Source organism: Leptodactylus fuscus, chromosome 2, assembly GCF_031893055.1.
Source record: "Leptodactylus fuscus isolate aLepFus1 chromosome 2, aLepFus1.hap2, whole genome shotgun sequence".
NCBI classification, from domain to species: Eukaryota; Metazoa; Chordata; class Amphibia; order Anura; family Leptodactylidae; genus Leptodactylus; species Leptodactylus fuscus.
This window is the reverse complement of record NC_134266.1, coordinates 86,141,719-86,168,584: the sequence shown is the minus strand read 5'-3', so window position 1 is coordinate 86,168,584 and position 26,866 is coordinate 86,141,719. Positions and strand designations below refer to the sequence as shown.

General features: G+C 43.1%; 1 protein-coding gene across 2 annotated transcripts in view; it reads left to right on the top strand.

Moving 5' to 3' along the window:
* NRAS (NRAS proto-oncogene, GTPase) overlaps positions 1–26,130 on the top strand; it is a 30,591-nt gene extending 4,461 nt beyond the window's left edge. The window contains exons 2-6 of one of the 2 annotated variants that reach the window (XM_075264090.1): positions 15,398–15,525; positions 18,926–19,104; positions 24,734–24,893; positions 24,996–25,119; positions 25,206–26,130. In XM_075264090.1, coding sequence (XP_075120191.1) covers positions 15,415–15,525; positions 18,926–19,104; positions 24,734–24,893; positions 24,996–25,115 — 570 coding nt within the window. In that variant the 5' untranslated portion in view covers positions 15,398–15,414 and the 3' untranslated portion in view covers positions 25,116–25,119; positions 25,206–26,130. Of the gene's footprint in view, positions 1–15,394; positions 15,526–18,925; positions 19,105–24,733; positions 24,894–24,995; positions 25,120–25,205 lie in introns of both variants that reach the window. The other variant, XM_075264089.1, reaches the window with a different exon arrangement.
* The last annotated feature ends 736 nt before the right edge of the window (positions 26,131–26,866 follow it).

Genomic DNA, 26,866 nt, shown 5'->3' with positions numbered 1-26,866 from the left:
TGAAGCATACCCTTAGTACCATGCTACCACCCGACTCGCGTTTCGCCTATCTTGTAGGCTTTGTCCAGGGACCAAGTCTCTCCCATTTTGTATGTAGTTAAATTATTGCTTTATTTTGTCTGTGTAGTATGTTTTTACCCCACTGTGAATGTACAGTGTTGGCCAAAAGTATTGGCACCCCTGCAATTCTGTCAGATAATATTCATTTTCTTCCAGAAAATGATTGCAAGCACAAACTCTTCGGTATTAATATCTTCATTTATTTTGCTTCATTTATTTTTTTTCCCTGTAAACTCTATGTTGATGCCTTTTCCCAAAAAGCTCTACTTTTGTCTCATCTGACCAGAGAACATTCTTCCAAAACGTTTTTGGCTTTCTCAGGTAATTTTTGGCAAACTCCAGCCTGGCTTTTTTTATGTCTGTGGGTAAGAAGTGGGGTCTTCCTGGGTATCCTACCATACAGTCCCTTTTCATTCAGACGCTGATGGATAGTACGGGTTGACACTGTTGTACCCTCGGACTGCAGGGCAGCTTGAACTTGTTTGGACGTTAGTCGAGGTTCTTTATCCAGCATCCGCACAATCTTGCGTTGAAATCTCTCGTCAATTTTTCTTTTCCATCCACATCTAGGGAGGTTAGCCACAGTGCCATGGGCTTTAAACTTCTTGATGACACTGCGCACGGTAGACACAGGAACATTCAGGTCTTTGGAGATGGACTTGTAGCCTTGAGATTGCTCATGCTTACTCACAATTTTGCTTCTCAAGTCCTCAGACAGTTCTTAGGTCTTCTTTCTTTTCTCCATGCTCAATGTGGTACACTCAAGGACACAGGACAGAGGTGGAGTCAACTTTAATCCATTTCAACTGGCTGCAAGTCTGATTTAGTTATTGCCACCACCTGACAGATCTGACTATCTGACAGAATTGCAGGGGTGCCAATACTTTTGGCCAACACTGTAGCTGTGGTGGATGCAGGATGCTGGTACACCCCTGCCTCCATTCATTTCAATGAGAGTCTCTCAGTCTGATAGAAGGGAATGAAATGCGAGTCTATCGTCTACTGATTGTTGGGGGGTCAATTGTCTGGGACACTTGTAATCTTCTTAGGGATAGCTGTTATTTGTACAACAGCCCCTTTAACGAGGACCTTTAATTTCCTCAGGCACATGTGGTTTTATATACTGCTCTCAATTTATCGCATTGTTGGATTTCCCGTTATGTGTCCGGGGCTGGAGATATTGGAGCCGTTACTGATCTCTGCCCACAGTCTGACAGTCTAGCTAGGCTGTGTGAAGAATGTTCCCCCCCCCCCTGACAGTACTCGTCCATAGTCTTGTACTGTCAGAGGGGGCGTTCCTTACCGCCCAGTGATGACATGAAGTTGTGAGGAACGCCCCCCCCCCCCCCCCCAGTACTAGTCTATGGACGAGTACAGTCAAGGCACAGATATTTCCAGCTTCGGGGCACATATTCAGCGCACTGTTGGCTTTCTAGCAGTATATAAAACCGCATGTACCTGAGGTCATGAAAGGTCCTCTTTAAGTATTGGTGACCTATCCTTAGTATAGTATAGCTGATTGAAAGGGCGGCAGTGCTCCAGCGCAGGCACAGCTCAAACACATGATGATATTGGTGTAGGATACTGTTCTCAGACTGTTAGTGAGATGACTAGCTTCCTGTAGTATACTATTGAACTCATTTTGGGATGTCTTTCATGTGAAATTGGACACGTTCTTAGATGGGAAATGTTACAAGGGTGTGCCCCTCTGCTGTCACATCTGTACAGTACAACGATGAATAGAACATTGTGCAACACAGTATATTTACAGCTTATTGAAGTGACTGTGGCTTTATAGTGATTGTCTCCTCTTAATAGATTTTTTTTTTTTCCAGAATGAATTTTAACCAGTATGAATTTTTTTTTATTTTAGTTGTACATTTTTGACTCCCCATCCCCTCCTTTCCAAACCCTATAACTTTTTTTATTTTTCCGGTCTCAGAACTATATGAAGTCTTAATACTTGCAGGACAAATTGTTCTTCATGAAGCTACTATTTATTATTTTGTACAATGTATCGGGAAGTTGGAAAAAAATTAGAAGTGGGGTAGATTTGAAGAAAAAGTGAATTTGTCTGACTTTCTAACAGGCTTCGTTTTTACGGCTTTCACTTTGCAACAAAAATGACTTGTCATTTGTATTCTATGTTTCTGTTCAATTCCAGAGATACCGATTTTATATGGTTTTATTTAACGTATTGTCAGGACCTGAGTTGTTTGTAAAATTGTTGTGTGTTTTCTGTGGGGTTTGTCTGGGGATTTGAGCTGGTGTCGTGTGGCTCTCTGGTCATTCCCTTTGCCACCGAGCTGTGGCAATCACGTAGTTCCGGGGTCTGTAAAAGACTCGCCTCTGGCTTTAGTCCTCGCCGGTTTTCGTTGTTACCAACCTGAAGTTGGAGGAGTGTTTTGTGGAAGTTGCACGGTCTCAAGAGCTGATTTGGAAGTGGTGTGAGTGTTGCATTGTGTGAGAGTCTGTTTTACCCAAAACATTAATGTTTTGGTTGTCTGTCTGCCCCTTCCCTGAGCTTGAGTACTGGGTCCCCCCCCCCACTTGGAATTCAGCCTGGCTGAGTATAGGGTATCTGCAGTACTCCTATTAACCCCTTCCCGACGGAACAGGAGCACTGCAGATACCCTATGTCCATGATGACGATCCTATGGCACGGGTGCCAGGGGTGTTACTCAGAGCCCTTTTTGTGGGCACTCATCTGTGGAATAGATTATACCGTGTGGTGGCCACTGTGGATCACATTGTACTGTGTAGGGGCCAATGTGGTTCACATTGTACTGTGTGGGGGCCATTGTGGAGCAGATTGGACTGTGTGGGGGTCACTGTGGAGCAGATTGGACTGTGTGGGGGCCCTTCACTATTTATAATCACACAGTTTCTGTTTTATAGCAGAGGTGATATTATTACAGGTCAAAATAACATTGCATGGTCCTATAAAACAGATCTGTACAATGTAAATAGTGAACATGAATTGTTCAAAAGTACCAAATGCAGTTTGTATAATTGAAAGCTCTGTAAAGCCCTATTCACAGAGCTGTATTTTGCGCGTACGTAATTGTCCTAAATTGTGGATCAGCACAGTATTAAGGTTAAACTGCCGTGTTGACACTTTGTGATAATTTAGTGGGTTTTGGGTTGCAGTTTGGGCACTCGGTGCAGTTTTGGGCAAAGGTTTGCCATCACTGCTCTATATTCAGTAGACCGAGCACTTTCAGACACAGGGATACCTAATGTGTATGTGTTATACAGTAATTTTCTACTTTTATATGTATTCTAGGGAAAGAAGAGATTTAGAACTTTTATTATTTGTCTCCCTTTTTTCCCTGGCCTTGTTATTGTTTTTGCTATTCTGTACCCTTACAGTTATAATTTTATTGCGTCTTGGTACTTTTTCTGCCATTTGTTGTTATGGCAGCTGTTTTTGTTGCTATTACTCTGTTATCCTCTCAATTATTGAAAAATTTTGTATTACAATTTAAAAAAAAAAAAAAACAACCTGACATCACCGTACTATTATAGTGGATGTTGGGAAGGGGTTAAAGAAAAAAAAAAAAGTTCTACACTGTTCTTTATCACCTTTCCTTCATTGTGATGCTGTGTAACTATATTTACTATCTTCGGGGCGTGGCTAGCCGGCAAGGAGAGAGGACGCGTCTGCTGGAGCTCCCGGCATCTGCGGCCTTTTCCTTTCGGCATCTCCTTTCTACTTACCTGCTCCTGGTCAGTGACGCCCGGCGGTGTGTCCCTGGATCACGGCGGTGCCTTCTGGACCTTCATTTTCAGCCTCCATCCCGGTTCTGCTGGCCTCGGAGGCTTTGCGGCCTACCCGCCGGCCTGTCCTGCTGCGCCATCTTCACATCCGGTTCCCTCCTGTGGATCGCGGCGGCTGGCTCCCGTCTTCCATCCCTGCGCTGTGGCAGCGGCTGCTGTACGGAGGTGAGCGGTACTTCTTCTGACCCCCTGTGTGCCACCTCCGGAGTCCGGTGTCTGTCCCTGGCCTGTGTGGAACCTGCTGTGCGGCCTTCATATTGCTTTCTTGGGACTGGCAGTGGCGGCGGCCATCTTGTGAAGCGCCTGTGCTCTGCGGTTTCAGGGGGGTTGGGAGAGTGTTGAGCCCCTACACTACCATCAGGGGGGCTCCTCTCCGTCCCCCTGGACTTTTTTTTTGGTCATTGCCTCCTGCTCCCCTGCCTGAGTGATATTACTTTCAGTGAGTGTTGAGCCCCTACACCACCATCAGGGGGGGCTCCTCACCTGCCACCTGGACTGGACTTTACATGTTATTTGGCCTGCTCCCTGCCTCATCTGGTTGAGCCCTTTGTGAGTGCAGAGCCCCTACTCCACCACCAGGGGGGGCTCCTCACACTGGGCTCCCGTGGATTTATAATTGCCTGTGTGTCCCCACCGCTGGCTCCTTATCTCACCATGTTGGATTAACTCGCCAACAGTGTCACCTCTGGCGGCTCTCAGCTGATTGTTAGGCTTCTTGTTATATGGCCCCTACCGCCCTGTTGGAATTTGCTGCTGTCTGACCTCCTGCACTGCTCCGCGAACTTTGTCCCTGTCGCATAAGTTTGCCCTCCGGCCTCACCGTCTTCGGTTGCATCCCTGACCTTTCCTGCTGTCTTTACTATGCCTTGGAAGAAACCATCCTCCTCCAAAACCCCTAGGAAGCTATCTGACTTCTTCTCGAGCACCATGTCGCGTTCGATGCCTTCTTCACCTTCAGGTTCCCGCTCTCCAGCGAAGTCGCCTCCACGGTCTGAATTAGCGGACTCTCTGCCTGAAGTGGGCTCTCTCTCAGCCGATCGTCTCCCCCTGCTGGCTGATGGTGGTAAGAGAAGTTTTGTTGTGTCTCCTCAGGGTTCTCCATCTGGCAAGGAACCGGTGTGTAAATGGGTCGCTGATGTCCTACCTGCTTCTGTTGCTACCTCTGATTTTGTTCATTCGGACATCTCTGATTTTCCGGCCTCCTCAGACCCTGTAACGTGTGATACCCTGAAAGGGATGCTTGTTCTTCTACAGGCGGGGATTAACAAGACTGTCTCCTCTGCGGTGGGCAAATTGCGACAGGATATTGATGCTTTGGGAGAGCGGACTGACCACCTTGAAAACAAAATGGAGGAATTTTCGACTGCTCATAATGACTTGGTTGATGCTCACAACACCCTGGAAGCGGAGGTCAGATGGCTGAAAATTAAAGCTGCTGACGCTGAGGATCGGTCTAGACGCAACAATATTAAGATCCGTGGTGTCCCCGAGGATGTGGCATCGGAGGACTTGGCGGCCTATGTTCAACGCCTCTTCAAGAAAATTCTCCCGCGACTTACTGAGCTGGAGCTCACCCTGGATCGAACCCATCGTATTCCAAAAGCGAACTCTGCTCCTGTGGATGTCCCGAGAGATGTGTTAACGAGGGTTCATTTCTACCAAGTCAAGGACTCGATTCTTGCAGAAGCCAGGAAATGTGGCACCTTCCCAGCTCCGTTTGCATCCATTTCCCTGTTTCCCGATTTATCCGCAGCTACTATGCAGGCCAGACGTGAGCTGGCTCCCATCACCAAGATCCTCAGGGACCGGGGCGTACGGTATCGTTGGGGCTTCCCTACCAAGCTGCTGATTCCCCGCAATGGGATTTTCCATTCTGTCCCTGATGTGGAGGCGGGCATGTCCCTCCTCCGTAAATGGAAGCTTGCCCCTGCTGACTCTCACTCATCTGTGCCTGAATCCTCAGTGCGGCCTTCTCATCTTGCTAAGGAATGGACTGTGGTGGGCGGTCGTAAGTGAATCCGTTAGCCGCCTCGGCGGACTGACTTGCCCTGTCTAATGTTATAATTTTATTCTTTGATTTAGGTGACCTGTGTGCCTTTCTAATACTCACTCTCGCTGAGTGTTACTGACCTGTTTTTCTCTCCCCCCCAGCTGATTACTTTTGGTTATTCGGTGTTTTTTGACACTATGTTATTTTGTTCGCATTCTTTGTTCTTGTTTCATACCTGGAATGTTGTATGCCTATTATGCCTGTTCATACATATTTTATGCATCCTTGTTTTTCTGTGTAGCCACCTGGGTCTTCCGCCATTGTTTTTTAGATTATCGCTATGGTACTCCGTATCTCTTCACTTAATGTTAGGGGTTTGAATAGCTCCTGTAAGCGGAGTTCTGTCTGGAGGGAGGCCCGTCGCCTTCGCTGCGATGTACTCTTCCTCCAGGAGACTCATTTTTGTGTTGGCAAATGCCCTAAGTTCTCTAATCCCTCTTTCCCTCATGTATATCAGGCTTCATGCAATGCTAAGCGTAAGGGGGTTCTTATTGCTGTGCGGGATTCAGTAGCCTTTTCCCTTGAATCCACTTTAGTTGATCCCAGGGGTCGGTTTTTGGGGCTTAATTGCCTTATTAACAATGTTAAGTATACTTTAGTCACTGTTTATCTCCCGAATCGTTCCCAGGCGCAGTATTGGAAATCTGTGCTTTCCAAGATCTGAACTTTTGCTACTGGTATGTTGATCATTGGGGGGGATTTTAATTGCTTAGTAGATAATTCTCTAGACTCCTCCAACCCCAAGAGACGCTCCCCTATATTGTCTTCCTCTTTGATTGACCAGGGCCTTTATGATGTCTGGCGTTGTCAACATGGCGGAGAACGTGATTATAGTTATTTCTCTTCTTCGTCCTCCTCTTACTCCCGTATTGACTTTTTTCTCACTGATAAAATTGGGCTGATGCAGACAGAATCTACGGATGTTGGGCTGATCACCTGGACTGATCATGCTCCAGTGTCCCTCTCTCTACATGAGAAGTTCTCCACTGCTATGCCTACCCAATGGCGCCTGAATGAGTATATCCTAGATCACCCCTCTTATGCTGAGCACCTCCGTGAGGCCCTGAGGGAATATTTTTCCCTCAACTCCCCCTCTGTATCAGACCCTCATGTGCTCTGGAATGCCCATAAGGCATATATGCGAGGGATGCTTATTCAGGCGTGTGCGAGGGCAAAAAAGGAACGCTCTAAAGACATAGATGCTGCACTTCGCTCCCTATCCTCCCTCTCTGCAATTAATAAACTTAACCCCACTCCCTCTGTCTCTGCTGAGATTCGGCAATGTCAACTCCGGTTGCAGGGCCTTCTGGCTTGTCAACAGGACCTAGCTTTTAAGCGTTTTCAATGTCAGGCCTATGTGCATAATAGTAGGGCTAGCGCCTTTTTAGCTAGAAAAATCAAGCAGTCGCGTCCCAAAACCCGTATTGCTCACCTTGTGGATGACTCGGGTACTAAAGTAATTGACCCCCGCCTTATTGCAGAGCAGTTTCGCTTATATTACAAGTCGTTATACAATCTTAGGGATGACCCCCAGACGTACCAGCCATCTAGGGAAGAAATCGATCGATTTTTAGATTCTGTGGCCCTGCCCCGCCTCTCCCCTGCGCAGTCTGCCTCCCTAGCCTCGCCTATCACTTTGTTTGAAGTTACGGAAGCTATAGCCTCACTGAAACCACTGAAATCCCCTGGCCCTGATGGCTTCTCAGGGATCTACTATAAGAAATATGCAGATATTTTGTCCCCTTATCTTCTAGCTGTGTTCAGGAAGGCAGCGGAGGAGCAATGCTTCCCGAAGGAAATGTTGTCAGCCACTATAGTGACCATCCCTAAACCCGGTAAATCTCCCACTGTCCCGGCTAATTTTAGACCTATTTCCCTCCTGAACACGGATATCAAACTGTACGCTAAAATCCTTGCTGAGCGGTTGCTCCTCCTTCTCCCCCAGTTGGTCAGTCCTGACCAGGTGGGTTTTGTATTCGGTAGACAGGCGCCAGTCGGCACACGGAGGTTTATGGATCTTATTCAGAAAGCCGAAAAAGATGGTACGCCTTCTCTGCTTCTGGCTTTAGATGCTGAGAAGGCTTTCGATAGGGTCCACTGGGGTTACTTAGACAGCCTTTTGGATAAGTTTGGTATGGGGTCAGTCTTTAAATCTGCTATTCTGGCTCTGTATTCCCACCCGTCGGCTCGTGTACTCTCATCGGGCTTCCTGTCTGAGCCCTTTCGGATCTCGAATGGTACTCGCCAGGGCTGCCCTCTTTCCCCTATTATCTTTGCGCTTGTGATGGAGCCTCTGGCGGAGTCCATTCGGTCGGCGGGAAATATTGAGGGTATTACTGTGGGTCGCCAGCAACATAAAATCGGCTTATACGCTGATGATGTCATACTGGCCCTGACTTCTCCTGGTTCCTCCTTGAGTGCTGCTACAGAGGTCTTGGAGGGATTTGGTAAAGTTTCTTATTATAAGGTAAATTCCTCCAAATCACAGATATTGCCTGTTCTCATTTCTCCCTCGCTGAGACGGGATCTCTGCTCTCAATTCCCCTACCAATGGAATGACTCCCGTATAGCTTACCTTGGCATCTCCCTGACGGTCCCTAGTTCTGATCTGTTTTCTGTCAATTACATCCCCCTTCTGACCAAAGTTACTTCTCTTCTTGCCTCTTTCTCACAGCCAATGTTGTCTTGGGCGAGCAGAATTGCTATTGTTAAGATGATGGTGTTACCCTTAATCTTGTATATGTTCCGTACAGTTGCTATCCCCCTCCCTGACTCCTATTTTACCAAACTTCAGTCCATTCTTTCCAACTACATTTGGGAGGGTAAGAGATCCAGGGTTCGACTTAAGGTGATGACACGTCCTTGGTCCCATGGGGGTGTGGGTGTCCCAGATGTTAAAAAATATTATATGGCGTCTGTCCTAGATCATCTTAGGGTCAGGTGGGATGAGACTTCTAAATGGCGCTGGGCCGAAATTGAGGAATGCCTTCTGGATGCCCCGCTTGTGAGTATTTTACGCCCTAAAGATTCAAGTCTGCCCGTCACTTCCCCTCCCTTACTGAGTATTAGGGCCACGGTGTCCGCTTGGCGTTATTTTTTGTCATATACTTCCAGAGAAGACCTGGTCCCTTTATCAAAGCTACCCATACTATATTTAACCTCCTTTCTTCCCCAGCTGCGACTCCGTGGTTGGGTCTCTAGGGGTCTCTATAGAGTGACACAGCTGTTTACGGATGACGGGCTTAAGTCGTTCTCCATGTTACAGGAAGAGTTCCAGCTCCCTAAGACGGATTTTTTAAAATTTTTGCAGTTGCGTCATTTTTTTCAATCCTACGAACCCTCTAGATTGACCTTTCCCAGGCTAGCTTTAAAGCTGTGGAATAGGTCCACGCCTGTTAGAGGTGGGTTATCTGTGTTTTATGGCTTTTTCTCTGTTCCCCCGGAGCGGGTCAAGCCTCTTCACCTGCTCCGTTGGGAGGCGGATCTTGCCAGAACCATCCCTCTGTCTGACTGGTATACGGCAGCTGGGTTTGTTAAACGTGTATCTAAGGGGGCTGCACATTGGGAAACGGCTTTGAAAATTATGCTGAGGTGGTATAGGACTCCGACCCAGTTGGCGCATATTGATCCTTCTTGTTCTAGACTCTGCTGGAGGGGATGCGGCCAAGTAGGTTCATTCTTGCATCTGTGGTGGGACTGCCCTCCGGTACGAACCTTCTGGATAGCGGTATTTCATTTCATGTCCGCCATAGCTGGTTTTGATATCTGTCCCTCTCCTGGTCTCGCCCTTTGTTTCCTGGATATTGGTAGTTTCCCCTCGGAGATGCAGGTCGTCCTGGGTCAGATCGTGCTCGCAGCTCGGGCCATGATCGCTCGCCAGTGGAAGTCCGCTCTGTGTTTGACCTTAGCTGAACTAATTCACCATGTGAACTTGGCATGTACCTTGGAACGTTTGTTGTCTAACAAAAACCATACTTATGCCAAGTTTCGATCCCAGTGGTCTCTCTGGATTTCATATGTGGAGTCTAATAAGGATGCTCTATCTCCTCGGCCTCAGGCCGCCCCCAGGGGGTCCCCTTGATTACTATTTACCTACTATGTTATTATCCCAGGTGGCTTTATTTTATTTTATCGTGTTCAATTTTTCGGATGTATTTTGTGTTTTTCTGGTATTGTATTCAGGTATGTGGTTATGTTGTTTATGTCATTGTTTGGCTTTCTTGTTCTTTTCTGTTCCTATTCCGTCTTCCTTGTTTTTCTTTTTCTTGTTTCTTTCCTGTTCCCTTCTGGTTGTGTTCCCCTTTTCATTCCTTTCTTGTCTTCTTGTAGAATTGGTGTCTTTGTAGCGTCTGTGTATCTGGTCCTTTGGTCTTTGTGTGTTCGGTCATGTTTGTGTCATTCATGTATTTGACCTACAGCCCGGAGTTCCAGCTTGCGATTCCTATTCTACTGCTTGGACGTATGCCGATTCTTCTTATGTTTGTTATTGCTTTTTTTTATTGTATTGTAAAAGCTTTCTTCTTTTCAATAAAAATCATATTTAAAATATACTTACTATCTTCATAACACTTTTAGGTCTAAAATTCTGTCCTGATTAACCCCTTCCTGCTGCAGCCATTTTCAATTTTTGTTTTTTTACTCTGTTCACAGAGCAGTATTTGGGCTTAATTGTTGCAGGATAAATTGCAAGAATAAATTCACAAGGACTTTGCTGTGGATTTTAAGGGGTGCATTCTTCCTCCCTATCATTGTTTTCAATGGGAGGCAGAGTTTGCAGCAGGATGCTGAAAATAATAAACCTAAGCATCCTGCTCAATCATGCCAAGGCTCGAGACTCCTGCTGAGTAGGCGGCTTTAGTCCCAGAATATCTTCAATAGTGATAGTGGCATCCAGGGGGCAACCCTCTGTCACACCTTGGATCCCCTGTAATGAGATTGTGGGTTTCCAGGGGTTGCCATGGCAGCCAAGAGGTAAGAACAGCTTTCTGACTGCCTATGTACATTCCCCATAGGGAGCCGACCTGCAGTGTTCTGCAATATTATGTATTGAAGTACATTGAACTGGGGTTCAGAGATTCCTGGTTCAAGTCCCATTGTGAGACAGAGAGCAATTAAAAAAAAAAAAAAAAAAAAGTATAGTGAAGACCTTAAAAAAGAATTTTTTTTTATCTATCTATCTATCTATCTATCTATCTATCTATCTATCTCCTACAAATTTAATGAGTATGAAAGTTTTGATGTTTGTGTGTTTGGATGTTTGGTCCTCAGTCACACAAAAACGACTGAACGGATTTGCCTGACATTTGGCACATACGTACATTGTAGCCTGGAAAGAAACATGGGCTACTTATTAATGTCCTCTGAAGATTTTAGTATAGGACACTAGCTGTGTCCGTTCACAATTTGCATTGTTTTAAATGGGACACCATGTAGTGTCCTTTAGTGTCCGTGGGTGTCCTTAAGTGTCCGATTTTTCAAGCCGACAGCTAAATCGTACGTGTAGGATTTAGCTGTCCGCTTGAAAAATCAGACACCTTTGTAAACGGACACTTAAGGACACCCACGGACACTAAAGGACACTACATTGTGTCCCATTTAAAACAATGCAAATTGTGAACGGACGCAGCTAGTGTCTGATGCTAAAATCTTCCGCGGACATTAGTATCGGACACTAGCTGTTGGACACCGGCGCTAGTGTGAACGCCCCCTTAGCTGACCTGACTGTCCATATGCACAGCAGAAAATAAACAAGTGAAAGAACTCCGCTCTCCCCAGAGAGTAGTGAATTACATCCTCTGACCTCATATAAGATATCAGGCCAGGTGCTTTGACAACAGTGTGTAAACCATGGGAGGAATAATCTCATAGAGCACACAAATGAAGCAGCATTGCTAAAGCAATGTATTTAGGAAAACTCGTGAATTTACATATTCTAGCAGCATAGCTAGGATCCTTGAGATGGGAAAAACCCTTTAACCCTTTCCCGATCTGTGCTGTATTATTACATCGTGGAAAATTGTTCATTTTCAAAAAGTTTTATTTATAAAAACAGTAAAATGTAACAAAAAAACCCAATATAAATATGGTACTGCCGTAATCCTAATGACCCGCCGAACAAAGCTGCCATGTCATTTTTAAAACAAGATGCAAAAAAATATAAATAATATACTATACAAATATTCGGGAAAATTTTTGCAGTCTTTGTTTTTATGATGTTCACTTTGCAGTCGAAATGACGTTACCTGTATTCTGCAGGTTGATACCAAATTTATATAGCTCTTGTTACCTTTTATCACCTTTAAAAAATAAATAAAAAAAAAATCCGTCTTTATTTGTAGGCCTTATGTACTTTCTATTTACACCATTTTTAGGACGGTTTGATGTTTTGTTTGCTTTTAATACAAAATTTTATGGGAGGCAAAATGGTAAAATGTTGTTTTTTCTTTCTTTTTTTCTTCAACGTATAGGAAAAAAAATCTTTATACTTTTTGATCACACATTGTCGTACGCAGGTATACCTAATGTGTGTGTTTTACTTTATATACATCAGGGAGAGTGTGTGCCTACATAGGCAGTACGGAGACTTACAAGTCATTCTCCGCTAGGGATTCTGGGTAAAAAATATGCAAATCTATTCTCCAGGATGTAATTAGGAGAACAGTGCACTCTGTACGCCGCCCTCTAGGCGCACACTCTCCCTGATGTGTACAATTATCCCCTGACCCTGGTCTATAGTCTCTCACTGTGCCAAATCAGTATCCCTAAGCTATGCTGAGGAAGCCCAATAGGCCGAAACAGCGCTGTCCATAGCAGGGAATCTGTTCCTTTTGGAATAGAAATACTAATTTGGCAATTAAATCTGCATCATGAATAATTAGACTTTTTAACTGAGTCATGCATGATGTTAAGGATGCTGCCCTCTAGAGGGCGGTGTAAAGAGCGCACTGTTCTATTAATTACATCCTGGAGAATAGATTTGCATATTTTTTACCCAGAATTCCTAGCGGAGCAGGAATGACTTGTAAGTCTCTGTACTGCCTATGTAGGCACACACTCTCCCTGTCAAAAGACAATGGACTGATTTTTGTTCACTGGTTGTAAGAAAAATGAATGAAAGCAAGCAGAGATCTAGAAAACTGAGGAATTGATATAGCAAGTATATTGGAAAATTGTACAACTTTTCATTATATAACGTTTGTCTGAAGCTGGACAACCCTTTTTATTTCTATGAATTAGGAGTGCAAGCTATTGGAAGTACAGAGTTTGGATAAGTGCTGCAGTCTGCAGCACTGAATTTTTTCTCCTACAGTACAGAACCATATATCAATCTGCTTTTCTGGTCAAAACTCGCCTGCCGCGACCATCGCGGTCGCGGCTTTCCCCTCCTATGTCGGCTCAAATGAATGAGCCGACATAGGAAGGCACGCCGCGGTTTCCGCCTGAAGATAGCACGTCGCTTCTTTTCTCTGCTAGCAGCAGCCCGCCACTAGCGGAAAAAAAGAAGCCCGGCAGTCTGCATAGGCCACCATTGTAAAGGGGTGAATTTTGAAGCGAAATCCGCTGTCAAAATCCGCCGCTTTGCCCACGTGTCAACGAGCCCTAACATACTGACCGCAGATCAGAGCAGCACGAGAGGTGGTGTGTGTGTGTTTGTGTGTGTATGTATATGTATCACTTTGTAAACAAATCCTGGCAAGGTAGACTGTAGCACAATGGTGTAATACATTTACACATGTTTGCAAATGTTGGTTGAAGTTTCCAGATGTGAGATAAACTCGTCATCACAGTCACATATAGGGCATGTGGAGGTGAATTATTATTATTACTATTATTATTGTTTATTTATATAGCACCATTAATTCCATGGTGCTTCACATTTGGGGGTTACATACAATACACAAAATATACAGGTAGATATAATACTAACAGTGATCGACTGGCACGGTGGGGTAGAGGGCCCTGCCCGCGAGGGCTGAATTGTCCTGATAGGTCAGCCTTTTGAAGGTTATTTCTGTACTGAGGAAAAAATAGGTGTGGAATGAATTGCCCATGAGCAGCTTCAGGATTACGCAAGTATACTAGTAGGACAACCTCTTTCCATGTGCCTGAATCAGTCACGACTCGAGACTCTCTCCTGTTTAGGTCCATTCATTCGGGCCTAATCAGGAGCGAGATGCTGCGACGGAATGCAGACACATTGAACCGGTGCCCCGTCGCGGCTATCTGCGCCAAAAAATTTAAAAAAAACACAGCGGAAAACTTCGGAATTCGCCCTAAGCCTCCAGTAAGGACCTGTAGTTGTTCATGTCTCCCAAATCTACCTGACAGACTCAGTAAAATAGAATTGACTATGGGAAGAAGTGTTAGATTGTATCTCACTGTTACTGGTGAAGTTTCTTAGCCTTCCTTCTAGTTGTACTTTGTGAAGAAGAAATACATCTTTTGTGTTCTGGTTGAGCTTGCTGAAGATCTGCCAGATGAATATTATGTATGTTTGTTCCTTTGAACCTCTGCTGCCTCCTTGCTACTTCCTTCCTCCAGTTCAGGTGCTTTTCCCAGGCTACCAGTTAACTTTTGCTCTTGTGACTATGAAGAAGGCTCCTGAGCAGCTCCAGAGTTTTCCATGTATGGGTGCCTTGTGAAGTTCATGTGCATGTCAAACGGAAAAGGAAGCCTGCAGATATAATCATCATCATTTTTGTGGTTTCATCTTAGTGGTTGTTACGTTTTCTCCATGACTACAATCTTGTTGTTATAAACAAAGAGGTGGACAAATAATGGGAACTTTAACTTGGCGCTGGTGAAGGCACTGAGTACATTCTATATTATATAAATTTCTCCTTCAGAATTGGGGCAGTTCAGGATAGAAAAGAATTGCATTTGCAGGCAAAAGTTGTTAGGCTGTTTTCATATCTATGTTAGTAGTTACTATCATAGATTGCCTTATAATTTAACCTATTTTATTTTTTGCTAGTGTGTGTGTGGTGACAGAAATATATATATTTTTTGTCCGTACATCCATACTCAATGCAACATGCAAAGTTGAAGAATTTACCAATGGGGGATGTTCACTGCAAATAGTTGTGTCTCTGGTTTTAAACTACCAAAAAAAATGGTATTACAAGAAAGATGAGATTCTCAGCTTTCATATACGGAAAAGAATGAACTACTGGGGCAACACGGTGGCCCAGTGCTTAGCCCTGCAGCCTTGCAGCGCTGGAGTCCTGAGTTCGAATCCCACCAGGAACAACATCTGCAAGGAGTTTGTATGTTCTCCCTGTGTCTGTGTGGATTTCTTCCCATTCTGCAAAGACATACTGATAGGGAAAAAAAAATGTACATTGCGATTCCTATATGGGGCTCACAATCTGCAAAAAAAAAAAAAAAAAGAACTACTAGCTATAAAATAAGAGAATTAGAAATATCACTAGTTAAAAACTCAGGAGTGATTTTATATTCAGTATGACTCACCTTACCAATTTGCACTTTACTTTTATTTTTCAGCAGGGAGCCACTCTACAGAAATGACTGAATATAAACTGGTGGTGGTCGGAGCTGGAGGTGTTGGAAAAAGTGCCTTAACTATACAGCTTATACAGAACCATTTTGTAGATGAATATGATCCTACTATTGAGGTACAGTTCACAAGTGACCTAAAGAACTATATATTAAGCTACAGCGCTACCAGCCTTAACATAACATTCAGTCACTTCTTGTTGTGAAAGATGCTAAGGTCCGGTCATTACATTAACACTTTGCTGGTGCTACAAGACATTCTGTTGAGCAGGTTAAATGGTATCCTGCACATTTACAAAATTCTGCTAGATGCAAATGTGATTATATAAAGATTCACTTTTAATCTCTCTTTATTTTGAAGTGATCTAGCCAATCCTTTGCCTGTATAGACACGTGCTTTACACACTGACATAACTGCAGGAACACATCACTTCATCTCTTCTACAACATCTTTTTATTTTCTCTGTTTCTCTCATATGTTGCCTAAAGATTATTCAAGTGTCTCTGTTGCAGTGAGACTACCATCACTAGCATCATTCCCGGTTTCTAATGGTGCTCAAACTGTAAATTCCCCATCTCCAAACACGTCTACACATTATGACCAGTTTCATATAAAGTCAATAAACCTATTATATCATGTCCAGCTCCCTGGAGCATTGCTCTTGCCTCTGAATTTTATCATCTTCTGGCTCAAGCATAGCGTATGGTGAAAGTTCTCCCAAGCATATTCTGCTGTAACCACCATGTTACAGAGTTCATTATATACCACAAACTTAACTATGTATGTCAGGCTCAGATTTAGAGAAAAATTACTTGTGTAGATGAGGCAGTTGGTGCGCTAGGCGCAGGCTTTCATCCCTAGGAGCCCTGCTCTGGCTGTTCAAGTAGGATGGGAAGTGTCATAGCAGTAGGAGGATCAACTCAAATGTTAATTGACATGTCAACATGAATTTGAAGGGTTTCATTTAAATTGCATGACAAAAAGAATATCAAGTTTGAGGAGTACTGGAGTATTGTGGAATTTGTATACTCAGATACTGCAGTTTTCTTTCAAAATACAAAAACATAACAATAGGTTTATTGGCTTTCTATGAAACCAGCCATAATGTGTAGATATGTTTGGAGATGGGGAATTTAGAGTCTGGTACCATCTAGAAACAGGGAATGATGATAGTTATACTAGTGTCATTGCTGTGAAATCTGTTGAACAAGAGGCAACATATGAGAAAAATTGAGAAAATTAAAAGATGCCTGGGATCAATTTGATGTTAGCACCGGCTGTGGCAGCTGCTTATCTCCTGCTATTTTTCAGTACTGGACATCTGCCGTAATAGTATAGCGGGTGTCGGGAAGGGTTTAAAGAAACACTTTTTTATTCCATCCCTGCAAAACCTCACTTGACTGTCACCCCCATGAACAGACATGCTGTTTGAATCGCACAGAAAGGTCTGTTGCTTGTGATGACCTAGAGAGAACAGAAAGCCATGTTAATGTCAAGGGTTCACCTTGAGATCACATGCCCCAAATAGGGAGAAGAAGAAACACTGAATTTTCAGATAAAAAGTTCTAACTAAATAAGGTGATACTATCTAATAGATAGATAGATAGATAGATAGATAGATAGATGTGCTCTAGGTACAGAATGAATGAACAAAATTCAGGAGTCCTTCCTCACCTTCTCTTATTTTCCCTGCAAGCCCATGTAAGCAGTAGAGCATACCGTGTTTCCCCGAAAATAAGACAGTGTCTTATATTAAATTGTCACTCTAAATATAGGACCTGTCTTATTTTCGGGGGGTGTCTTATTACAACCGTCAGTCATGCCGGCACTTCCTTAGTGGAGCGTCAGCATGACTGCTGGTTGTAGGTAGTGTAGTGTAGGGGAGGGGGGAAGTTATCATACTTAACTTTCCCTTCTTCCTAGCAGCGCTGGTGCTGCTGTTCGTCCTGGAAGTGGTGAGCGGGGCTTAGCGGAGCTTTGCAAGCTCCACTTCACTGACACAGCAGCCGTGCTCTGTGCTCCATGTGCACAGGAAAGCCGGCTGCTGCCTCTTCTGTATGGCAGCTGCTGTGTCTGCCTCTGGGAGAGCTCATCCTACAACAGCAGAGGCAGCAGCCGGCTTTGCTGTGCACACGGAGCACAGAGCATGGCTGCTGTGTCAGTGAAGTGGAGCTCGCTAAGCCCCGCCCCCCAAAACCTCCGCTAAGCCCCCCCTCCCGAAACCCCGCACACCACTGCCTGGCATGCCTTTTTTTCGGGGGATGCCTTATATTAGGCAATTCAACAGAAAACCCCCGCATGCCTTACTTTCAGGGGGTGTCATACTTTCGGGGAAACACTGTAGCTCTCAATGTAGAAGCAAGAGAAAGAATAAACAAATACAGTATTTCATACAAAAGAGCCACAATTTGTTAATAAAGTACTGTATTTTTTGGACTATAAGACATACTTTTTTTACCCAAAATTTGGGTGGAAAATGGGTACGGGCGAGTGTCTTATAGTCTGAATACATTGGCCTACTCCAGCTTTCTGCAGCGGTGCTTCCTTCAGCAGTAAGGAATGGGGTGATGCTCTAGGCCCTGGGCGCGGGGACAGGTTGTCCCAGCAGCACGAACCCATCCAAGCATCTACTGTGCTATTACGGCAGATCCTGGGTCTGTAAAGATGATGGGTCTTAAAAAAAAAAATATAAAATAAAAAACAAAAAGCGCTAAATCACCCCATTTCCCTAGAATACATATAAAAGTACAAAATTACTGTGAAACACATACACCTTAGGTATCCCTGTGTCCAAAAATTCCCAGCCTACAAAATATTTTTTCCTGCAGGCTAAACAGCATAGTGGAAAAAAAAAAAAAAATCTAAATTGCCGAACTGCCATTTGGTTCGCTTCTGATTTGAATAGAAAGTGATAAAAGCAATAGACATTCCTCAAAGTGGCAAACTAAAAAATACACCTTACCCTGCAAAAAAAAGACACCCTATGCATCTCTGTACAGCTGCAGGACCACCTGTCAATGTGCCTTTGCAGCTGTTGCAAAGCTACAACTCCCATAAATTTTAATATTTTACCACATTTTTTACTTCAAAATTTTTTTTGCCTATTTTCCTCCTCTAAAACCTAGGTGCATCTTATGGTCCGGTGCGTCTTCTAGTCCGAAAAATATGTTATATAAAATTATTAGTGACACGAAGATGTCGGAATATCAAACGTTTTTGAAAGTTTGCATACACTTGAAGTAGTTTTCTTTACAAGGAATTTTCCATTAGCAAAACTTTACTTAAAAAGTCTACCACTTTCCCCAAGCATATTCAGTTGTCACCATTGTCTTACAGAGCACATTATAAGCACCATACCGTTTCTAAGTATGTCACCTTCAGCTGCTCAAGTAGCATGGGTAATGTCATAGCAGCTTGCGAATCAATAAATGCCTTCAGTATATGATGGGTTTAAGCAAGCTATATGTATCCTGAAATGTAAATTCTTTTTTTTTTTTTCTTTCCCTACCGTCTTGTAGGATTCTTACCGGAAGCAAGTGGTAATTGATGGGGAGACCTGCTTGCTGGATATCTTGGATACTGCAGGTCAAGAAGAGTATAGCGCAATGCGTGACCAGTATATGCGCACTGGGGAAGGCTTCCTTTGCGTGTTTGCAATCAACAATAGCAAATCATTTGCTGATATAAACTCCTATAGGTAACTTGCAATCACTATACATATTCAACCTTGCTCATTACCATGCATGATAGTAATTCCCTAGTGGCAACTACTTTTTCTTAAGTTGTACATACTAGCAAATACAGCATATGTCTTAGGAAGTGAAGTGTAAGGGTATGTTCACACGGAGTTTTTTGCAGGCAGATTTTGACACGGAATCCGCCTCAAATTCAGCCTGCAAAAATGGCTCCCATTGATTTTAATGGGAGCCACCTGCTTTCCCCCCCCCCCCCCCCCCCCGCTAACTAGAAACGGAAAAAAGAAGCGGCCTGACCTATCCTGCCATAGATTCCATTCATTCAGGCCTAATCAGGAGCGAGATACCGCACCGGAATGCCAATGCACTGCATTGGCATCCTGTTGGGGCTGGCCGCGCCAAAAACCACACAGCTTAAAAGTTTTCCTCCACGTGAACAAGTCCTACGAATGCTGAAGACTAGATATCTTTCCATCTAAAATATTTAATATTTAGTTTATATACTTCTTGACCTTTATTTATCACATAAAGGCAGTGTTTGTGTTTTGTTATTTGTTTTTCTATGTGCCATTGCTAGGCTAGATGCACATTAATCCCTTAGAGACACAGCCCAAAAGTGACTTAAGGACCAGGCCTCTTTTTTCAAATCTGACATGTGTCACTTTAAATGGCGATAACTTTGAGACGCTTTAACTTACACAAGTGATTCTGAGATTGTTTTTTCGTAACACATTGTACTTCATGTCAGTAGTAAATTTTCGTCGATATGTTTTGTCTTTAATTATGAAAAAATAGGAAATTTGGTGAAAATTTTGAAAAAAATGCAGTTTTCAAACTTTGAAATTGTAAGCCTTTCAAATAGAAAGTCATACTACCCGAATTTTTTCATAAATATAATTAACCATGTCTCTGATTTATGTAGCAATCAAATTTTAAGCACCCTTTCATTTTTTTCAGATATTATAAGGCTTACAAGTCAAGCAGTAATTTTCCAAATTTTCAAGAAAATTTCCAAAACACATTTTTCAAGGGACCAGTTCAGTTCTGAAGGGAACTTGAAAGGCCTCTCTAATAAAACCCCCCAAAAGTCACCCCATTCTAAAAACTGCACTCCTGAAAGAATCCAAAACAGCAGTTAGAAAGTTTCTTAACCCTTTCAGCATTTCACAACAATTAAAACAAAATGGAGGTCAAATTTACATTTTTCAATTTCTGTCACTAATATATTCATTTAGCCCTAGAATTTACACGTTTACTAAGGTTTAAAGGAGAAACTGCACCCCACATTTTGTTACACAATTTCTCCCGAACATGACAATACCCCATATGTGCTGGTACCCTAATGTACGGGCACACGGTCGCTCTCAGAGCGGATGGAGCGCTAATTGGATTTTGTAGGCCAGATTTTGCTAGAATATTTTTCAGGCGCCATGCCCCGATTGCAAAGCCCCCAAGGTGCCAAAACAGTGGAAAACCCCAAAATGTCACCCCATTTTGGAAACTAGACCCCTCAAGGAATTTATCAAGGGGTATAGTGAGCACTTGGACCCTACAGGTGTTTCACAGATTTTTTTGTCACTGTAGCCCCAAATTTTTCATCTTCACAAAGGGTTAAAGGAGAAACTGCACCCCACATTTTGTTACACAATTTCTCCTGAACACGACAATACCCCATATGTGCTGGTACCCCAATGTACGGGCACACGGTCGCTCTCAGAGCGGATGGAGCGCTAATTGGATTTTGTAGGCCAGATTTTACTAGAATACTTTTCAGGCACCATGTCCCTTTTGCAGAGCCCCCAATGTGCCAAAACAGTGGAAACCCCCAAAATGTCACCCCATTTTGGAAACTAGACCCCTCAAGGAATTTACTAAGGGGTATAGTGAGCATTTTGACCCTACAGGAGTGTAACAGAATTGGCCCAACAAAAGGAAAAGTGACATTTTTTGCTATAAAATGTAGCTTTAACCCCAAATTATGCATTTCCACAAGGGGTTAAAAAAGAAAATGCACCCCACAAATTGTCAAGCACTTTGCCCCAACTACAGAAATGCCCCACATGTGGATGTAAAGTGATCTATGGGCACACTGTAAAGTCCAGAGCTGAAGGATCGCTATTGGGATTTTGGAGGGCAAATTTAGCTGAAATCTGTTTCAGGCACCATGTTGCATTTGGAGAGCCCCTGAAGTGCTAGAACAGTGGAACACCCCCCCCCCCCCCCAAACGACCCCATTTTGAAAAATAGACCCCTCAAGGAATTTATCAAGGGGTTTAGTGAGCACTTGGACCCTACAGGTGTTTCACAGATTTTTTTACCATTGAGATGTGAAAATGAAAAATTACTTTTTTTCCAATAAATCGTCCATTTAGCGCCATATTTTTAATTTTTGCAAGTAGTTAGAGAATTAAGAGCCCCCCACAGTTTGTTACACAATTTCCCCTGAACACGGCAATACCCCATATGGGATCATAATCTGCTGTATGGGTACATGTTGGGGCTCAGAATGGAAAGAGCGCTATTTGGATTTTGGAGGGCATATATTGCTGGAATAGTTTTGAGGTGCCATGTCGCATTTGCTGAGCCCCTAAAGTATCAATACAATAGAAACCCCTCAAAAGTGACCCCATTTTAGAAACTACACCCGTCAAGGAATGTATCAAGTGGTATTATGATTTTGAGACTAAAAATGCTTCCCAAAAATTGAAATTTTTAAAGAAATATGCCATTTTGGTATCCAATGCATTGCACCCACTTTGTGTTGTCAGAGACCTGCACTCCTAAAACTATTAAGTGGGCCTTCCCGAGGGGCAAAAAAATTATATATGTGGGTATAAACTGCTGCTTGGGCGCACAGCAGGGCTCAGAAGCGAAGGAGCACTGCGCTTTTTAGCTTTTGGGGTACAGATTTAGAGGGACTTTCTGGGCGCCATGTTGTTTTTGCAGAGCCCTGGAGGTGCCAGTAAACTGGAATTCCCCAAGAAGTGACCCCATTTTGTAGGGGAAATTTTAGAGTCTCTGCAAAAGTGCCATGGCATCCAAAAACCAAACCGTCTAAGTCTGTGCTCCAAAAACCAAATAACCTTCTTCCCTTCTGTGTCTGGCTGGGCCCTAATATCAGTTTATACCCACATATGACATTACATATGTTATCCCGGGTACACCAGTGTCATATATGTGCCCTAATATCAGTTTATACTCACATATGACATTACCCCGGTTACACCAGTGTCATACATGTGGCATACACTGCAGTTTGGGCGCACAGCAGGGGGCAGAAGGGAAGGAGCGCGATGCGGCTTTTGGAGTACAGATTCAGATGTTTGGTATCTAGACGCCATGTCATGTTTGTAGAGCCTGTAAGGTACCAGAAAAGTGGATTCCCCAAAGGAGTGAGCGCAGTTTGAAAACTGCACCCCTAAAATAATTTATCAGGGGGTGTAGTGAGTATTAGTATCCCGGACGTGACTGCACAGCGGATGGCGAAGAGGGAATGTATAAGCGGTGCGGAGGACATTGCAGACACTAAATTCCCTACTGTACCCCCAGTAGCTCCTATGATTGGGGAAGTCACACTGGAGTCACTCTGGGGGTCACTTCTGGTATATTTTCCCTCATAAGCTGTAAATCTGGGGTGTCCCCTGATATTCGCTCGCACAGCTTATACATTCCCTGCCTGCCGCAGCCAGTTGTGTTGTAATGATTTGGCGATTTTGCATGATTTTGTCTTCACATTGGTAGAGGCTATATTTTCTTTATTTTACTGCTGACGTGGCCATATAAGGGCTTGTTGTTTGCGGGATGCGATGTATTTTGTAATGACACCATCTTGGGGTGCCTAAAACTTACTGATTACATTTTATTAACTCTTTTTTTGCTGGATTTAAAAGAGAAAAAATCAATTCTGGTATTGAGTTTTACCTTTTACATTTTTCGCCATGCAGCGTACAGTATAAGTAACATGTGACCTTTATTCTGCAGGTCGGTACGGTTACGGCGATACCTCATTTATGTTATTTTTTTATGCGATACTAAGTCTGCAGAACAAAAACACATTTGGGGACATAAATCAGTGATTTTTGCATCGCCATCTTCTGAGAGGCGTAACATTTTTATTTTTCGCTTGACAGTGTTGGTTGAGAGCTTATTTTTTGCGGGACAACCTGTGCATTTTATTGGTACTATTTTGGGGTGCATATGACTTTTTGATCACTTTTTATAGCACATTTTGTAAGGTGAGATGGCGAAAAATCACTACTTCCGGCGGGTTTTTTCCGTTATTTTTTACCGCCGTTCACTGTACATTAAATATTGTTTCAGTTTTGTTATACAGGTTGTTACGGACGCGACAATACCAAATATGTATTGTTTTTATTAATTTTTTGTGTTTTTTTTTACATAATTCATTTTTTATAGAAAAAAGGGATTTTTGGGACTTTATAACTTTATTAATTGTTTTCAAATACTTTATTTTATTTTTTTTACACTTTTTTTTTTTACTTGTTCTTGTGTCCCTATGGGACACATGGATCAGTGATGATTGCATCACTGATTCTCTACTATAGAATGAGACACAGGCTGCAGTGACAGCCTGCACGTGTCTCACTCTAGACACAGGAAGTGAGCTGTGCGGACGGCACAGACTCACTTCCAGAAGACGCCGGGAGCATCACCAGGTAAGTGAGTGCTCAGGGCTGTCTGGGGTCACTAACCAGACCCCAGACTACATATTACAGATACCGGCACCCACCAATCTCACCGCGGGGGGTGCCGGCGGGGGGGGGGGGGGGGGAGAGATCGCGGCACCCTTTGTTTGCGGTGGTCATGTTTGACCATCGCAATCAAAGGGTTAAAACCTCCGATCGGTAAAAGTACCGACCGGAGGTTATGGAAAAGGGTGATAGCTGTCAGTAACAGCCATCACCCAGTTCCGATTCCGCCCGCTCAGCTAGTGAGCGGGCGGAATCACCATGACGTACAATTACTTCATGGTGCGCGAAGTACCTCGCGTCCATGACGTAATAGTACGTCAAAGGTCGCTAAGGGGTTAAAGAGGTGCAAAACAGATGTGAAAAAAGTCCATTTTTCACACCTGTCTTGCAAATAGGGGGCACCAATTTTCATGGATTTCCCATACATATCAGAGTATGAAGGGATCCGTGAAAATGGCTGAAAATAGGACAAAACCTATATTTTGATGATTTGTGACAGTGGACCATCAAAATATGACATGTGAATAGTCCTAGTGAATTAAGGACTGAAGGTTTTCACTGTCATGTGAATGCAGTAGCCTTTCTTGTCTAATTTGTTGATATTCTCAGAATCGCTCTCCTTGTGAGAATAAGCGACCTACTGATACTAGAACTGTGAAGTTTGTGTTAATTGTTCTTTTATTCAGCTAGTATAATGCTGGGTGAAACAGCATCTTTCTGGAGGTTTTTTTTCCTTTTAAATACTCAGGAAGAAGGATCTGACACGTTATCAACTATTCAAAAGTAATTTTCCCGTATCATCCTTTAGCCTCCATGACTGCAGCTCTGTGTATTTTCATGTGTGTGTGATATGACTTCTGTATTATCTTGAAGGCCTCTACAATCTAAATGTTACAAATAACTTTTATTTGATTTATAGAGAGCAGATAAAAAGAGTAAAAGACTCCGACGATGTCCCTATGGTACTTGTTGGTAACAAATGCGATCTGCCAACAAGAACTGTGGACACCAAGCAAGCCCAAGAACTAGCCAGGAGTTATGGAATCCCATTTGTTGAAACCTCAGCCAAGACAAGACAGGTATAAGTTTATCCTTCCCTGAGCCAGCCACCATTTCTTTCTTAACATAGATGTGATGAAGCTATATATAACTGATGGTTTCTTTGCAAACTTCCTTCTTAGGGTGTTGAAGATGCTTTTTATACTCTGGTTCGTGAAATCCATCAGTACAGGATGAAAAAACTCGATAGCAATGAAGATAGTAACCAGGGCTGCATTAGAATGCGTTGCTCCCTTATGTAATTCGGTAAGTGATAAGAGGAATTACACATTATTATGTTTTAAATTGTTGTTTGGTTTGTAAAAAATTTTTTTTTAATTTTTTTTTAATAGTCTTTTTGGGCAAAGCACTGGAGGTCTTCCACTCTAGAAGAAGACCAAATGCACATATCACCTGCACAAGACTGTTCTAACAGAAACTCCACTTAAGAAATCAGTTACCTCGTTCATGGATGGTCTTATCACTGTGTGTGTCCTTAGCATACAGCCACTGCCGTGTGGACCAACGTGTTAACTGCACCTCATGTGAAGCTTTAACCCCAAAGGAAATCACCTGGATTTTTCTACTTCAATTGGTTCTACTAAGAGTATGATGTGAAGATGTTTGGGTTGTTTTTTTGTTTTTTATTGCTGCACTTCATCTCAAGGATTTGTGTGGTGAAAACCTGCTGTGCTGTTTGAATAACTTTGGGTCTATACCACTATACTTCAGTATATACTTCAGTATACTATGTCTTATTAACATGGGAGATGTCCCTTTACTTTGAACTGACATGATGCACTGTTCTCAGCCTTACCTTATAAACCTTAATAATCTGTTTGAAACCATTGTAACCTTCAGAAAACAATCTCCTCCTCCCAAGTGTTTAAGAAGATTTGATGGCCTCTGCAACATATGGCCTGGCCACTTGACTTGTTCTTGCTTGATTTGTATTCATATGCACAAAATGGTTATAGGACCAAAAGGATAATGAATGTGCAAATTGTTTTAAGTGATGACTGTCTGGTATTCACCATCTGCCTTACTCTGTTTGAGCACTGAAGTATCATTAGTAAAAGTAGCACATTACAGGATGTTAGGGCTTACAAGGAAGGCTTCACATACTGGATTATGTCAAACTAAGCCTATGTTTGGATCAGTATTTTACACCAAATGAAACTTTGTCCTTATGTATTTGTACATATGTTATCAAATTCTTTTTCTTTAATGAAAACATGCAACATTAAATTCAAATATAGTTTTATGTAAAGCCAAATAGCAGGGAGTGACGCTTTCTGTATGTGGTTAGATGCAATTTATAGAGGTTTTTAGCTCTGCTGTGTAGTTAGGGAGCGTTCACACTACCATCGGTGTGCAACAGCTAGTGTCCGCTGCTAATGTCCGTTCAAAATCTTGTGCAGACATTAGCATCAGACACTAGCTGTGTCCGCGATATTTTGCATCGATTTAAATGGACATCGGGTGCGTTTATTTACTGTCCGTGTCTGTCCTTAACTGTCCGTTCCCAACCTACATGTCGGGTTTTGCTGTCCGCTTGAAAAGTCGGACATCTTTGGGAACGGACAGTAAAAGAACGCACCCGATGTCCATTTAAATCAATGCAAAATGTCACGGACACAGCTAGTGTCTGGTGCTAATGTCCGCACAAGATTTTGAACGGACATTAGCAGCGGACACTAGCTGTCGGACACCGCCGGTAGTGTGAACGGCCCCTTAAAGAGGATCTGTCACCTGGTCTCAGAAGCCCAATAACATACCTCATCTGAGAAGCACTTGGCTGGCATACCCTAACTTGCTTAGAACTAATGTTATAGCTTTGGAATAGTTAAATTAATTTGGTCTCTGGATATTTTGCAACTCTGGCTGCCAGATAAATTTTCACAGTTTTCAGATGCACAAATAAAATGTAAATTGTAGCGTTAAAAAAATAAATAAATCATACTAACCCTTTCCCCCACCATGCCTATATATTTTCTGAAAGTAGACACCTGCA